We start from the raw sequence: 15,188 nt of genomic DNA on the forward strand, positions 1-15,188 counted from the left end.
ACAGGACACACGACATGGATTTTAATACTAACCTTCACCTAGCCCAATCTACCCAAAACATTATCATTTCAACAGTAATCAGCAGAAAACACTGTGAGTGGGATGCTGTTTTGTACAAACTTACAGAGACCTTGCATGTCTCCTGGACTCACAGCACATCTGAGTGTGGCTGGCCACATGCCACGGGCCCATGGCCACTGTGCTGGACAGCATGGCCCTAGACTTGGGAAGCAGTCTCAAGTGGGAGCCAGCTTCAGGCAAGAATGCAGGCCCAGGGGCCATCTGGACAGGACCCACGGGCCACCCTCCCAGGGACATTGCTTCTCCCAGGACAGGGTGAGTGGGGCCCCCTGAGGGGGACAGGGCACCCCACACAGTGCAGACCCCTCACATCCTCTGGCCACCCAACCTGAGCCCATCGCTGTACCCCCACATTCCCTGCCCCTGACCAACTTCCATGGACCAACACTGTCCACAAAGTCCTGTGAGGGAGTCAAGGAAGAGCCCTCAGGAGGGTGAAGCCTGGGGACAATGGTGACAGAGAAGCCCGAGGAGGGGATGCCCCTTGGAGCTACAGGTCATCACATAGAATCTTGGGCCTATGTCACCCATAACAAATCTGGGCAGATAGGCCATGAAGAGGTAGGAGGTAGGTGGGACCCCTGAAGCGCTCCTTGTCTCTGAGGCCAGGTGGGGAGGGGCCTCTGTCAGGGTGTGTCCCATGAGTCCCATGAGCCCACAAGGCTCACCACCGGTCCCTGTGGTCAGGAAGGGGAGGGAGCAACTCCACCTGTCCCAGGCCATAACCAAGGCTGTCAAAGACAAGGCCAGATGGCAGGAGAACGGAAGGAAGGGCGACAGAAGTGGGCTTTAGAGCCTGGAGACCTGCAAGAAAGCCTGAGCTCTGAGGTGCAGAAGACCCTCCAAGGAGGGGAAGGGAATCCCCCCAGTTAGGAAGACGGAACTTGCAAAGTGAACCTCCCCACAGGCGGCACTAACATACAACAATTTATATGATTTGTTAGGGAAGAAAAATCAAAACCTGGGGTAGATCGTGCAACCTGCCCACCCCGGGCTGCAGAGCCCGCGTCAGGAGCCGTGCGTCTATTACAGCCTTCCAATGGCACGGAAGACAATTACTATAATCTCTATTTTTAAAGCAGAGGTTCCCCGTGGACCAATGACTCACATTTAAAGTGAAGAGAGGAGCAGGTGTCAAAGGGACTTCATTACATTTATGAGCCTTCAAATGTCATCTGCGCGGAGCCCAAGCGCAGGGCCTTCCCATGTAGGCCGCACAATGGAGCTAATGCGTCTGATTGCCGGCGCCTGCTTTCAGCTGAAATGCAATCTACAGCTCTTTTTTTTTTTTTTTTTTTTGTCAGTTTTCCCAAGGAAATTGGCAATCATTCTGCTAGGTTAAAGCGTGCCTTGGCAATTTGGATTTCCTGCAGATAAATTATTCAAAGAGCAGAGAATAGAGAGGGTTGCAGGGATGCGTAATGGGCGCTGCTTGCAAACTGCGAGCTCCCGTTGATGAAGCTAACAGCTGTGACATTCATTTTGCCGAGCACCTTTCCATTCGCAATTTATCTGCATCAAATGGTCAATAAGTGAGAAGTTCTCTTCAGTGCATGTAGCTTTGATTTTAAAAGGGAAAAAAAAAAAAGAAAACCTCAACCACAGGAGGAAAAACGGGTTAGCTCTTTAATATGAGAATGAATCTGTGAGAGGATGACGTGGGACATCAACAACGGACAGGGAGACTTTGATTTCTGGGCTGCTTGAAAGGAGCAGTGGTGGCTGCCTCGCAAGCGTCTGGGCAAAGCTGTGATAAAACCAGCCCCGCTGCATCTCCGATTTCCGTTGTCTTCCTTCCCAGAGAGCTGGAAATTCTTCAGAGGCGGGTTCTCTGCTGGCCTCCCTCCCTGGGCTGTAGATGGAGAACCAAAGCCCATACAGCCCAGCACCCCTGGGCTCATGCTCCTACTTGGCTTCCTGGCAGCCCCCCAGGGCCTTCTGTCCCTCACCACACAAAGACAGGCCACTCATTGGTCCAAAGACCAGACATGTCCCAATGTTTCACCGATTTATTTTTAAGAACCCTTCTCTTGTTCCAAGCACAAGTCAATCACGTCTCTGTTTTTGTACAGCCCAGAAATAACTGAATGGCCTCTTACCTGGAAGGTGAAAAGGCCCCCTTGTCACAGCCAAGCCAACCTCAATCCCCCCCTCACTAGGGGACAGTGATCTTTCTCGAGAACATCGTCTGCACTCTGCCTCTTTGAGCCACCCTCATTCTGCCACCAGGACCATGTCTTACAGCTTCCCTGTGCTCCTTAAACCATCACTCCACCGTAATTAATATTTCAATAGGAAAACTATGGGGAGGAGAATCATTTACAAATGCAGATACATCCTGTTTTGCCACATCCATTAACCAGAGAGAATTGTCTCTTCACCCTTCCTTTTAACTTACTTTGTTAGTGCCGTATAATGGGTCTCACTCAAGAAGGTGTTACTATTTTGTTCCGTTTTGTATTTTTTTATAAAGTCAGGATTCATCACATAAGCTCTTTTTAAATCTAAACGGTTCTCACAACATCATTCTACAAAGACCCTTTTCAGACCTATCTGCGTAGCACCTTTACCAGAACTGAGTTCCCTAAGTTGGACATTTACAAACTTGGGGACCAAAAAAAGCAAATGCAGTAATCATGCAGCCTTGAAACCACAGATTTGTCTGGATTCTCAGAAACGCACTCAGAAACCAGCCACACAGCCAGGAAGAAAGCACAGAGGATAGACTACCAATGTCCAAGAAAGTCCAGTCCGAGATTTTTCACGAGGTGTGCAATGAGGCCCAACAGACTTTGTGCCAATCTTTGCCTTTACCTTCAGAGTCCAGGTCTCTCCCTGACCCCCTGCCCACCCCCAAGTTCAGGAACATCCGTGGTGGTCTCTGGAGGGACCCTCCCCCCTCGCACATCCTCCCTCTCTCACATCTTGACTCTTCCCAGGCTCTCACAACTCCTCTCCAGCCTATGCCGTGTCCCTGCTCTTCTGCATGGACGGCTAAGGGTGGGACGAAGAATGGAATTCATGCTGAAGCTGTCCTGCCTCGGCAGCCCCTGTCCTGGCAGGAGCCATGCCTGCCTCAGCAGCCAGGTGGCAGGGTCCCTACCCCAAGGGAGAGCTCAGGAGGGAGGGGCCTGTTCAGACCTGGGATCCTGGGTGGGAGCGGGGAGGCTCAGGGAGTCAGTGAGGACCTGAGGGTCTTAGGGGTGATGGCCTCAGGCTGAGAGGTGCTCTAGTCCTGGGAAGCAGGAAACATCCCTGAGTGTCCTCTCAAAAGTCAGGCCTGTGCCTCCTGTTTCCCACCGCCACGCCCCCGGCCTCCATTCTGTGCCTGTTCATTTCCCTCGAGGTCCTCATCTCAACGTGCAACGAGCTCATCCATTCACGTTTTCAAGGTCACTGCCTCTCCTACGGGGCTTCGTTCACTGCTCAGCCCATATTATGTAAGGAGGGACAGACAGACGAACAGAGAGAGATGGCCATACTTGGAAATAACTCTGAGATCCTGGACCTGGGGAATACGGACAGGAGCAGTCAGAAGAGGCTGAGCACATACCAAAGCCTGAAGCTGGGCAGGGGCTCCAGACTTCCTGACCCTGGGGGACATTCCTCCCAGCCCTGGGCTGGAGGAGGAGACAGGTTTGTGTTCCAGTTTATTTAGAATGTGTTCCACGAACCTAGGACCGTTTTTTAAATCCACAAGATTTTATGGATTATAGTGTCCCTGTGGGCGGGTTTCGGTGTTTTCCCTCCTGGAAAACCTAGACAAAGAGAGGGGGGCATCCACTGACTCCCAGGAGACCACAGGCAAACCTGCCTAGAAGGAAGGGGTGACGTGGGATGAGGAGGGCAGAGGGACATAGCAGGAGTTGCAGGGAACCGGCTGTCCCCCACCCTATTGGCTGCAACAACATCTGCCAGTGTCCCCTTTCTCCGGGGGCGGGAGGCAGTGGGGGAGGGGCAGCAATCTGGGTGCACACAGCCAAGAGCAATGCCAGCTCACACACCACCACCAGGAAGCCCTTCCAGCAGACCCACATTCCCACCATTGAAGGATTTAGGAGCAGCATCAAATATGTTCCTTGCTGCTTCTCCCCACCAAGCACTGCAGTGGAACCCTTCAGAGCCCCCATCCCCAGTCCCACAGGCTGCCTGCCTGCCCACCCTCCCTGGCTCCCCGTTCTTTTGAGCACATACCTGTATGCGGACCAAGGGTCAGCCCGAAGAGCAGCCTTCTTCTTCGAAGAGGGACACGTTCTACTACCTCAGGACCCCTGTGCACACATTCAGCTTTCCATTCTCTGATCCTCAAGGCTAAACCGCGTGCCCACAGCCCTGCCTCCCCACCAGAGCCATCACTGCACCCCTGGGTCCCTTGAAATGATAGTTCTGTCCCCCTTTGGGGGGCGTCCCACTGTGTCTCTGAAATTTTGCTGACATTCCACCCATTGTTCAACCTACTGGCAGCTGAATAGAGCAAGCTTCTCCTTGGTTTCTAGAAAGGACACCCCAGGGAGCATTATTTAACGCATGTCTTGGGAGCAGTTTTCCTAACATCTCTGAGCAGGGGATTGGGGCTCACTCCAACCCACAAATTAAAAATTATAGTTACATGGAGACAAACAAACAAACAAGAAGTCCCAGATTCTGAACTCGGGAGAACAGACTGGTGGCCGCCAGAGGGAACGTGGGTGGGGGATGGGTGAAACAGGTGTTGGGGATGAAGAGCACACACATTGTGATGAACCCTGAGTCATGTATAGAATCACTGAATCGCTATATTGTACACCTGAAACTAATATAACGCTGTATGTTAATTGTGCTGGAAATTAAAAATACATTAATTCATTAGATTATAGCTATAAGGGCACCTGGGTGGCTCAGTCAGTTGAGCATCCGACTCTTGGTATCAGCTCAGGTCATGGTCTCGGGGTCCTGGGATCGAGCCCTGAGTCGGGCTCTGTGCTCAGAGGGGAGTCTGTGGAGGATTCTCTCTCTCTCTCTGCCCCGCCCCCCACTTGCAAGCACTCTCTCCCTCTCTCTCCCTCTCTCTCCCTCCCTCAAATAAATAAATAAATCTTTCGTAAAAATTACAGCCCTGTAGTAGACACCCTGATAAAGCAGCTATGTGTGGGTCCATCTGTTTAAAACTCTAACATAAAAGGAATTTCTATCTACTCAAGGGTAGAAATCTAGGGACACCCAGTGAAGCAGGCCAGAAAGGTCATGCAGAGTGGTACCCCTCCCTTGTCAGGAAGAAGGACTGGTAGACTCCCACACAATCAGCCTTCTCCTGGATTCATATCCAAGTTCTCCATTGAATATTATGTGATTGGAGCCTAAATGTTTCATTCTTAAGGTCAAAAAGTGCGTTAAGGACTTACCATCAATGCCTACTCCTGTTTTCCTTAAGTTAAAAACTAAAAATACACAGCTCAATGCCCAGCACTTTCCCCAAACACACAGCACCTCCTAACAGCCCCTTCTCAACCCAGCTCTGAGCTGTCCACACGCCTAGTGCTGAACCCAGAGGCAGGCGGCAGGCACTGAGCACTGTGCTCCGGCCCGCCACCCTCCAGACACGGAGGTCCACATCACCCACCCCCATATGAAGTCAGTCACCCCGGCTGTGTGATACTCTGCTCTCCTGTGGCCACCACTGCCCCCCTGCTTCGGCCTCCCCTAGCCCGCTCAGTGAGCACATACCACCTGGGCCAGCCCCTTAGCCCTTCTGAAAACCCACCCTGTCTGTCAAAGGCACATCCTCCCTCCTTCTCTGTCCTCTTAGCTTCTCTGCTTAGAACAGTAAATCAGGCCCTATCTACCCAAACTAGAGGGAAGACTCTGTAACGGAGAAGTTGTTGCTGGGAAAGACTGACCACAGGCCACCAGGCTGCTCACAGCAGGCCCTGAACCCTCTGAGCTTCTCAGCCGGCGCTGTCCATCCCACACCTCCAAGATCTGTCCAGACATGTCATCCAAAGCCCCTGACCTCAGGTAACTCTTTCAGTCACAAAATGTCTGTTTGAATGTTCAGCACTGGGAAGAGATGAGTGAGGCATTCACCCAGGTGCAAATTTAAGGTGGGAAACAAAAATTCAGGGATGGTGGGGTGCCTGGGTGGCACAGTGGTTAAGTGTCTGCCTTCGGCTCAGGGCGTGATCCCGGCGTTATGGGATCGAGCCCCACATCAGGCTCCTCTGCTATGAGCCTGCTTCTTCCTCTCCCACTCCCCCTGCTTGTGTTCCCTCTCTCGCTGCCTGTCTCTATCTCTGTTGAATAAATAAATAAAATCTTTAAAAATAAAAAAAAATTCAGGGATGGAGATAATGGTTTAATGTGATATTTCAAAATATCAAAATTAATGCCAAAAATCCATGATGAACAAAATGCCCAAAATTTAAATAAAGATAGTTTCGGTACTACCAACTTTTCCTTTTGCCTCAGGCTCCAGCATGGCAGAACACTGACAAGCCTACAGGAATAAAAGTGGGAGTGGAGGAACTTAGCAAGGTGCCAGGAGAGACCCATTAAGAAGTATATTCTAGTCACCAGGTTCAAAGGAAACTACTAACATCCTCAAATAAACTTGCTGCTTCAACCTTTCTAGCCCTTCCCATCCATACCCTGGGCCATCACATCTTGGGGGCCATGCCCTGCCTCACAGCTTGGATCCTTGATGGGGACCATCTCCATGTGAAAAAAATGAGAGACTGGAGTCTGAGGTCCAGAAAGGAATACCCAAAGGCCTGTTGTCCCCTCTACTTCCACCTCTGAGAGTCACCAGCCCCTGGGAAGCCGGCGTCACCCAGAGTGCATCCTGGGAGGTTCCAGAACTGGAGGCTTGGTGTGGCTGCAAGCACATGGTATGCCCTGGGTTTGGGAGCATCTCTGGTGAGGCAGGGAGCCTGAGTCACCTCCATCAGTGAGTTCTAGGTAGGAATGAGCAGGCATGTGCCATTTGCCTCCACTTGGGAAGATGGAAATGAACAAGGTCAACAGACCTCGTGAGCTCCTGCAGCAAAGTCTACCAAGGATTCTCAGCCTGCCCAGGGAGCAACTATGGAGGCAGCCCAGGTGTGGCCAGACATGGAGCAGGGACTTGGCCCGAGGTGACACTCTGCTGTCACATTTTAGTTTTACTCTATTCAGAGTCATTTTTCTTCCTTTAAGTTTACAGTGACCAGATCACTGATGGTCCTAGACCCCACTTAACCCTCTACCTACTCAAGAATAATGGCGACCAGACCAAAAGTCACCTCTGCACTGCATGCCTGGAAGTGAGAAGGACCCCTGCCCCCTGCCGGTGGGCAGGGGCAGGAAAGGGGCTGCCCTCCAAGCGCCTCACCTTGCCGCGTCTGCCCAGGAGAAGCCTCGAGGTCCTGCAGTTGCTGGCTTTGTCTCCTTGTGTCCACCTCTGACTCAGCAGCTCGCCCCGGAACTCATTTTCTGAGGGGTCAGAAAAGAAAACCTAATGAAGGCAGCTCAAGGTGGGGAGATGGAGAAACTTGGACCACTCTTTTTCACAGGATTTATGCAATCCCCCCTTTCTGGAATCCACCAGAAAGATGTGCAAAGTCGAGGCCCCATTGCTGTTCCAGGGGCAAGGGACAGAAGCTCTCTGAGGAAAACCAGCCTCTGATTGGGACACTCCCCAGAGGTTCCCAGCACCCTGCACCCCTGCACCATGTCCGGGAATCTGCCTCAGCGCGGGTGTGGTTTCCACTAACGGCCGCTCCAACAGGGGGCAGATGCAAGTCAGGTGAGGTCGGACACCCTGCCTCCCCTCTGCCCTGGTTTCCGCCATCTTTCCTCTCCCTGTTTCTGCCTCTCTTCAGGGCAATGTCTCCAGTGAATATTTAATTCCACACATAAATTCACATGTCTAAGCAGAGGCTGAAGGCATCAGCTGGACATGACAAAGAAATGCCTATTCCCTGCATGGCACTCCCTGTTTCCATGACAACTAGCTTTCTACAACTGCAGCGTTTCAAAGGAAGGTCATTAAGTAACCAACAATAAAAACAGGAAATGAGTGTTCCCGCATTCTGCTCTCTGCTTCTCTTTAGAAGTGAGTTTGGATTCTGCTGAAGGTAGGTCAGCACAGTGCTGTCATACCCATTATCTCTCTTCCCCTCATGCTTCTGACATGCACTCCAAATGCTGCTTTTCTAAATTCCACCACTCCTGCCCCAGGCAGCCCTGTGGCTCCGGCCAGAGCATCCTCTTGTCTGAAAATGTCTCCATCCCATTAAAGGGCCTCCTGTGACCTCAAGGAGCACAAACAGAGAGGGAAGCAGACTGGTTGTCAAGGAGATGGCCTAATGCAAGGTCTTCAAAGGAATGAGTAAAACCACCAGGACTTGACACCTACCGTGTGCACCTACTGTGTGCCTCCCTCTCGCTGAGGTATGGGTCACCTGCAGGGGACCCTGTGAGGACTGGCCTCCCCCAGGGCAGTGAGAGCAATGTAGCTCTTCCTGGGTGGGTGTCCAGCAGTCAACAGCACACTCCAAATGGGACCAGACCACCCACTGGGTACTCATATTCCCAGACCTATGCTGGGAATGTGGGGGATCACCCTGAACTCACAAGGAGGAGGATGGAAGAGGAAGCATCCCACCACGGGGGTGGGAGGGAGGAAATTAAGGAGATGAGTCAACAAGAATCACCCATCACCCCTGACAGGGGGATGAGAGTGTCCCTTGCAACTCTGGTGACCGTGGAAGCTGGGAGACCCCAGGCCACAAAGTCCATGGGGTTCACTTTCTACACATACCTCCCAGGAAGAACCCTGCACGTGGGGCTGAGCCGCAAGGCCCAGGAGGAATTTCTTGTCACGGTAACACGTGTAAATATATGAGGTAACTGCAGCACATCTAACAGCTGGAGGGAAGGACGTGAGATCCTAAGATCCTGGCAGGAGCAGGACTGTCCCCTCCTCCTCACACGCCAGCAGGGTGCCCTAGAAGCTGAGGGGGATGAGCTCTTTCTCCTTCAGTCTCCTCTGCTTCCCAGGGGAGCCCAGCCAAGGTGAGCTGCACGAGTCTGTGAAGGGACCTCTGGTTTCCTGTGTGACACTCTCACCTGCCCCGGGGGTCTGCAAGTAGAGCCTGTGGAAGGCTCCATAGCCCCCATCGGCAGAGGCAAAGCACTAGGGCCTCCCGAACATCTGCTCTAGCCTCACAACCTCTAAATAGCCACTCCTGCCTCCTCTGGCCAAAGGAGCCTAAGAGCGCCCTAGTGACACATTTAGTGCTGTGCCCCTGGGTGGTGGAGCCATGTGAACCAAGGCACACACTCTCAAGGCCAGAACCTCACTTAGGAGGACCCAGCTCTACCTTGATGCAATTGTCTCCTTTTCCTGGGAAATGTTTGGCAGCAAACTATAGTCACTATTAGAAGCCCAGTAAAGTGCAGCCGTGCTTCTCGCTGCTGAGAAACCCCCGCGCGGCCCTCTTTGTCCCCCGTTGGGGAGTGCGTGTGGCCAGGCCCCACGACAGGCAAGACCCTGCCTGTCTGGAAGTACTGAGCGGCTAGCAGCCCAGCCCGCACAGAGGCAGCCCCCACACTCCAAACAACTGCAGAGTCCCCAGGCCAGAGGAAGGCCCTGCACAGAGACATGGGGGTCCCCTCCAGATGCTGCTTCTGGAAGTCATGCTGCCAACCAGCACTCAGGGGGTGGCAGGGAGGCAGGCGGTGATGCAGATCTGGCTCCTGGTCCCACACCTGACCTGCAAGTCACCTCCTTCATCCACACATTAAGTGGGAGGAAAGAACCATCGGGATTGGAGCATGTCTGGAAAGTGGCCTCTCGGGGTCTGCTGCATAGTGAATACATGAGAATATCACTTCCTCTATTATCAGGAATTGCAAGTGAGGAACACGTTTTCCTCAAGACAGGTTCCTTTCTTGGGTTCTTAGGTCTCCAATGAGTTCTTCTTTTTTTTTTTTTTTTTATTAAAAGATTTTATTTATTTATTCGACAGAGATAGAGACAGCCAGAGAGAGAGGGAACACAAGCAGGGGGAGTGGGAGAGGAAGAAGCAGGCTCATAGCAGAGGAGCCTGATGTGGGGCTTGATCCCATAACGCCGGGATCACGCCCTGAGCCGAAGGCAGACGCTTAACCGCTGTGCCACCCAGGCGCCCCTCCAATGAGTTCTTCTGAACCGGCTCATAGACACAAAGTTCCTTAAGTGCAGGCGGCAAGGACGGTGACACTGGCTATGACCTCTCTGGGGCCTGGCCCTGCACACCCCGCCTGCTCCATACTGCCTAGCATCTGTCCCCACAGAGGCCCCAAACTCACTTCTACAGGACTCTAGCGGACAGATAAGCTCCGAAAAGTAATCAAGGTCTGTTAGCAGATACATGTGGGTCCTCAGGGAGGGGAATCTCCTGAGAGATCAGTTGGCATCTCCCTCCACTGGGTCAGAGCCATGACCCAGGCTAGAGCCAGGTTCATCTACTAAAGAAACCCAGCCACCCCAACGCAGAATACTGCAGACCGGCAACCAGCCCAGCCAGTCCCCTGAAAAGGCAGCGCGAAACCCTCCTTCCCATACCTGGGGAGACCCCAGGCGGCCCATCTGGAAACCCTTGGGCCCACAGGTGGCATCCATTTCTCCTTCCAGTGTTTGTGCCCACTCCCAACCCCACAGACTCTTGGAGGGCCCCATACAGAATGATATGTCCTCCTAGTGGGTTCCTAGACCACTCTCCCTCTAGCCCTGCCTCAGCACTGACAGCCCAACACCTTCCTCAGTTCAAAACCTTCCCCACCCTCTCCAAAATGAGAACAGAGGACAAGAAGCCTGAGCAAGGGGTCAGGAGGTGATTGCAAAAAGTCAAAGTGTTTTCAGAGCCTTCGCAAGGTTTTGCATCTCTGGTGACCATGGGCTGCCTTTGGAGCCAGAGGCTGGTCTCACCTGCCCCTCACCCAGCATGCGAAGGGGGAATGGTCTTCACACAGAGAGAGCCTACATCTGGGCTCTCCCATGTTCCTCACACTTATCAGAAGTTCTCACCACTTAGTAGGAGATGTCAGGCCCTCAGCCCCAGCCCTTCTCGGTCCCTACTGTCCCCAACACAGGGAGGGAGGTCTTGCATGCCAGCTGAGCCAACCACTCCATCTGGCTTGATATCCCCTCCTTCCCACTACTGATTAAAGGGTACCTAGAGTATCAACCATATTCTTCTCGAATATTTGATCACTCCCTCTAAACTGAACCCTAGGGCTTTTCAACTCTTCAACTAACTAGAGACATCCATGTTTAAAGAACACAGTCCATCTGGACAACACATCCCAGCCCTGCTACCACTCCATCTCCACCCCCTGCATGACCATGTTTCTTAAGGAACTCAAATTTGCTAACTTTATTCTTCACTCCCCACTCCAAGTGGCCTCCTCCTACAGCCCTCCACCAAAACAGTGGGTGGGAGATCACCACTAATGTCTATACCACATCCCCACTGTGCACCATTACATGCTGACTCCCTCCTCGTGCTCCCCCACATCCCCCTGCACCCTGAGTGTCTCTTCTCCATCACCGCGTGCTCTTTCTGCTCCACTCACTCTCCCCACTGCCATCCCACATACTCCTTTTCCAACTCCATCACTTCTCATAACATCAGCTTCTCACAGGACTCAAGCTTCCCCTTCCCCAAGCTCAGCCATCAGCTCCTCGAGCATGAACACTGGGGATTGTCCCAAGTCCCAAATCCTGCCGTTGCCATTTGCTGGAATCTGACCACTTCTGACCTCTCCAGCCATTGTTTTGTTTTCAGAGATTGACACACTGATTCTAAAATTCATATGGCAATTCAAGGAACATGGGATAACCAAAACAATGAAGTCGAACCCCTCTCACACCATACACAAAAATTAACACACAATGAATCACAGATCTAAAGTTAAAACTCATGTTACATAACATTGCAGTAAATCTTCCTGACTTTGGCTTAGGCAGTGGTTTCTTAGGTGGGACACCGAAAGCATAAGCAGCAAAAGAAAAAAATGGATAAATTGGATTTCATCAAAGTTTAAAACTTTTGCATGACAAACAACACCATCAGTAAGGTGAAAATACAACCCATAGACTGGGAGAAAATATTTGCAAATCATATATCTAACTCATTTTAGATGAACACCTAATTCTTTCAGAATACAAGACAAACTCTTAAAACTTCATGATTAGACAAATAACCCACTTTAAAAATGGGCAAAATGTTTGGATAGACATGTCTCCAAAGACAACACATAAATGGCCAACATGCACATGACAAGAAGCCCACCGTGTAGTCATTCGGGAAATGGCCATGAAATTCACAACGAGCTGCCACTTGACACCCACTGAAATGGCCCTAATTAAAAACAACAAACAAACAAACAAAGACAGATAACAGCGAGTGCTGGAGAGAATGTGGAGAAGCCGAAACCCTCAAACACTGCCAGTGGGAACACAGAACGGCACAACTATTTTGGAAAACAGTCTGGCAGTTCTTCCAAATATTAAACAGATTGACCATATGACCCAGCAATTACACGCCTAGATACAGACGCAAGAGAAATCTACTCAAAGTCTTGTCCACAAAATTTATCATAGCTTTATTCAGATTAGTCCAAAACGGAGAATGCCCAAGCGTGCGTGGTCTGAATAGACCGAGTACCTGGCAACGAGACAGCGTTCAAGTGATCCCACGCGGTACAACGTACTCAGTCAGACACAAGGGCCACGTACTGTACAATCCCGTATTTATGGAATGGAATTTGCAGAATTCCCAGAAATGGGAAATCCAGAGACGGAAGGTAGCATAGGAGATTAGCTGCCAGGAGGGCTGGGCGGGGGAGGCGGGCAAGGGGAGAGCCGCTGTTAATGGGCAAGGGTTTGGTTCTGGGGTAACGAAAACGTTCTGAAATCAGCTGTGGTGACAGATGTGCAGCCATCAGTCTGCTAAGACCACTGAGCTGTGCACTGCTAATGGGTGAGTTGTATGACGGGTAAATTATATTTCAATAATGCCGTTTTTAACAGTCCGTGGCATACACAAAGGAGCCTTGGTGTGAGTCTCCCTCACTCACCAGGGCTCACCCACTGGGCCACGATGACCAGCTCGATGGCAGGGAGAGGCCTGCACAGGTCGGATGCCGTCTGCAGCGTCCTGCTCAGCCCAGGGGAGTGAACCTCGAGGGTGGCAGGGAGAGCAGGTGGTCCTGCCGAACACCAGGTCACGGGGGAAAGCGGAGCTCGGGGTGGGTGAGGGCTGCTTCACACATCAGGGGCCGTGCGCAGAGGATTCTGTGTGTTCTGGTAGTTTCAGGAGGACCGTCAAGTGGATGCTCAGATCAGAAAATAATTTTCTGGAGAGAGCTGCCTTACAAGAGAGGAATTGCCTCCCGCTGTGACGTGGGAGCCCCTGACCCGGAGGCACGTGGCCGGTCAGTGAGGCCAGCTCTGGAGACTCTTACAGAGGCAGGAGGTCTGAGTGGGTTGCCTTCGGTTCTCCCAGCCCGGGGTTCTGTGAGCCTGTGTCCTGGTCTGGCCTGGACTACCCACCAGTCCCTCTCCTGGAGGCCGTGGAGGGCAGGGGGATGCATGGGGGACGTACCCCCAGCAGCTTCGTGAACACAACCAGAGCTTCTGAGCAGCCCGATCAGCACAGACACGGAACAAATACGCCTCTGCCGTCGGGGTGTATCGGCAGCTTTATGGCTCCGCCGATCTCTCCCCCACCCCCGCATGTAACTAACCAACCACAGGGCCCCCTGTCCAGCTTGGGCCTGTGTGTCACTTGGCCGCCATGCTGGGCAAGCCCCAGCCACCCCTGCCTGGGGCCCTGCTGCCCGGGAGAGGGCAGGCCTCCTCAGTTTCCTGGGCCCTTGAGCAGAGTGGAACTCTGGCCGTGCATACTTCTCCCCCATCGTTCCCAAACCACCTCAAAGCCGTGAATCGAATGTATCCACTGAAAAGCTGGGCCCTGGAATTGAGGACGAACAAATCTTCCCATTTAAAAGGAAAAACATTTTTTTCTGTTTTTCATCTCCATCTTCATCCATCCCCTCAGCTCCCAGGCCTTCTCGCCTGCCGCTCAGACTTAAGGCAAAGCCCAGAAACTCAAGAAGGAAAGTTAGAATAAGAATGTAGAAATAGGGGCGCCTGGGTGGCACAGCGGTTAAGCGTCTGCCTGCGGCTCAGGGCGTGATCCCGGAGTTCTGGGATCGAGCCCCACGTCAGGCTCTTCCGCTATGAGCCTGCTTCTTCCTCTCCCACTCCTCCTGCTTGTGTTCCCTCTCTCGCTGGCTGTCTCTCTCTCTGTTGAATAAATAAATAAAATCTTTAAAAAAAAAAAAAAGAATGTAGAAATAATTGAAGGCCCACACAAAACCAACCACATGTCACAGTAGACACTTGGGGGAACCACAGCCCAGAATTCCACCCTCCAGACCTAGAGACTCTCTGAACCCAAAACCCTGAGGTCCAGACGGTGCCTCCGGAGGCAGGAAGACAAGGCCCTCGGAGGGCACAGAGGTACATGTCATGCAGCTCCCAGGGGTTGCAAGAGGCAGTCTAGCACCTCTCCAAGTTCAAAGTAAGATCGCCATCCCAGATCCCTCTTCCCAAGACCTTCCCTACATCTGTGGGCCAGAACCTTGGGTTGGGGGGTGGGGGGAGTGCATCTAGGAGCCTGTACCAGATGAGCACGTCCATGTCTTAGGAAGCTCCCTCTTCCACAGGCTGGAACAGAGCAGAAGCTAAGACAGAGCCCAGGACAGCCAGACAGAGCAGACGTGGCCTGGCCCAGCCAGCGGTGGGTGCTGGAGACTGATATGGGAGTTATTTGGGAAGGCTCCACACCTCTGTGTCTGTCTTTCTCAATTCGGAAATAAAATGCAAAATCCACAGGAAGAATCCAGTACAAAACCTGGTAGGGAGAGTTGAAGATGTTGAAGATGTGTGCTGGAAAAGTTAGTAAGGAGACGGGAATAAGGAGGGAGACTAGGTGAGGAGAAACACCTGACTCCGGGGTTCCAGAAAAGGAGAACCGAAAACATGGGAGGGAAAAGTCGGAATTAACTAACAAAAAATTATTTCCCAGCATTAAAGGAAA

The 15,188-nt window shown here is 52.1% G+C and overlaps 1 protein-coding gene across 1 annotated transcript in view; it reads right to left on the reverse strand.

Annotated features, from left to right (window-relative positions):
• MYT1 (myelin transcription factor 1) overlaps positions 1 to 9,702 on the reverse strand; it is a 48,461-nt gene extending 38,759 nt beyond the window's left edge. Inside the window, 2 exon segments of the mRNA XM_026502885.4 lie at positions 7,427 to 7,529; positions 9,680 to 9,702. Coding sequence (XP_026358670.4) covers positions 7,427 to 7,529; positions 9,680 to 9,702 — 126 coding nt within the window.
• Positions 9,703 to 15,188: the final 5,486 nt, after the last annotated feature.

The sequence above is a fragment of the Ursus arctos genome, unplaced genomic scaffold (genome assembly GCF_023065955.2).
Source record: "Ursus arctos isolate Adak ecotype North America unplaced genomic scaffold, UrsArc2.0 scaffold_16, whole genome shotgun sequence".
Lineage (NCBI taxonomy): Eukaryota > Metazoa > Chordata > Mammalia > Carnivora > Ursidae > Ursus > Ursus arctos.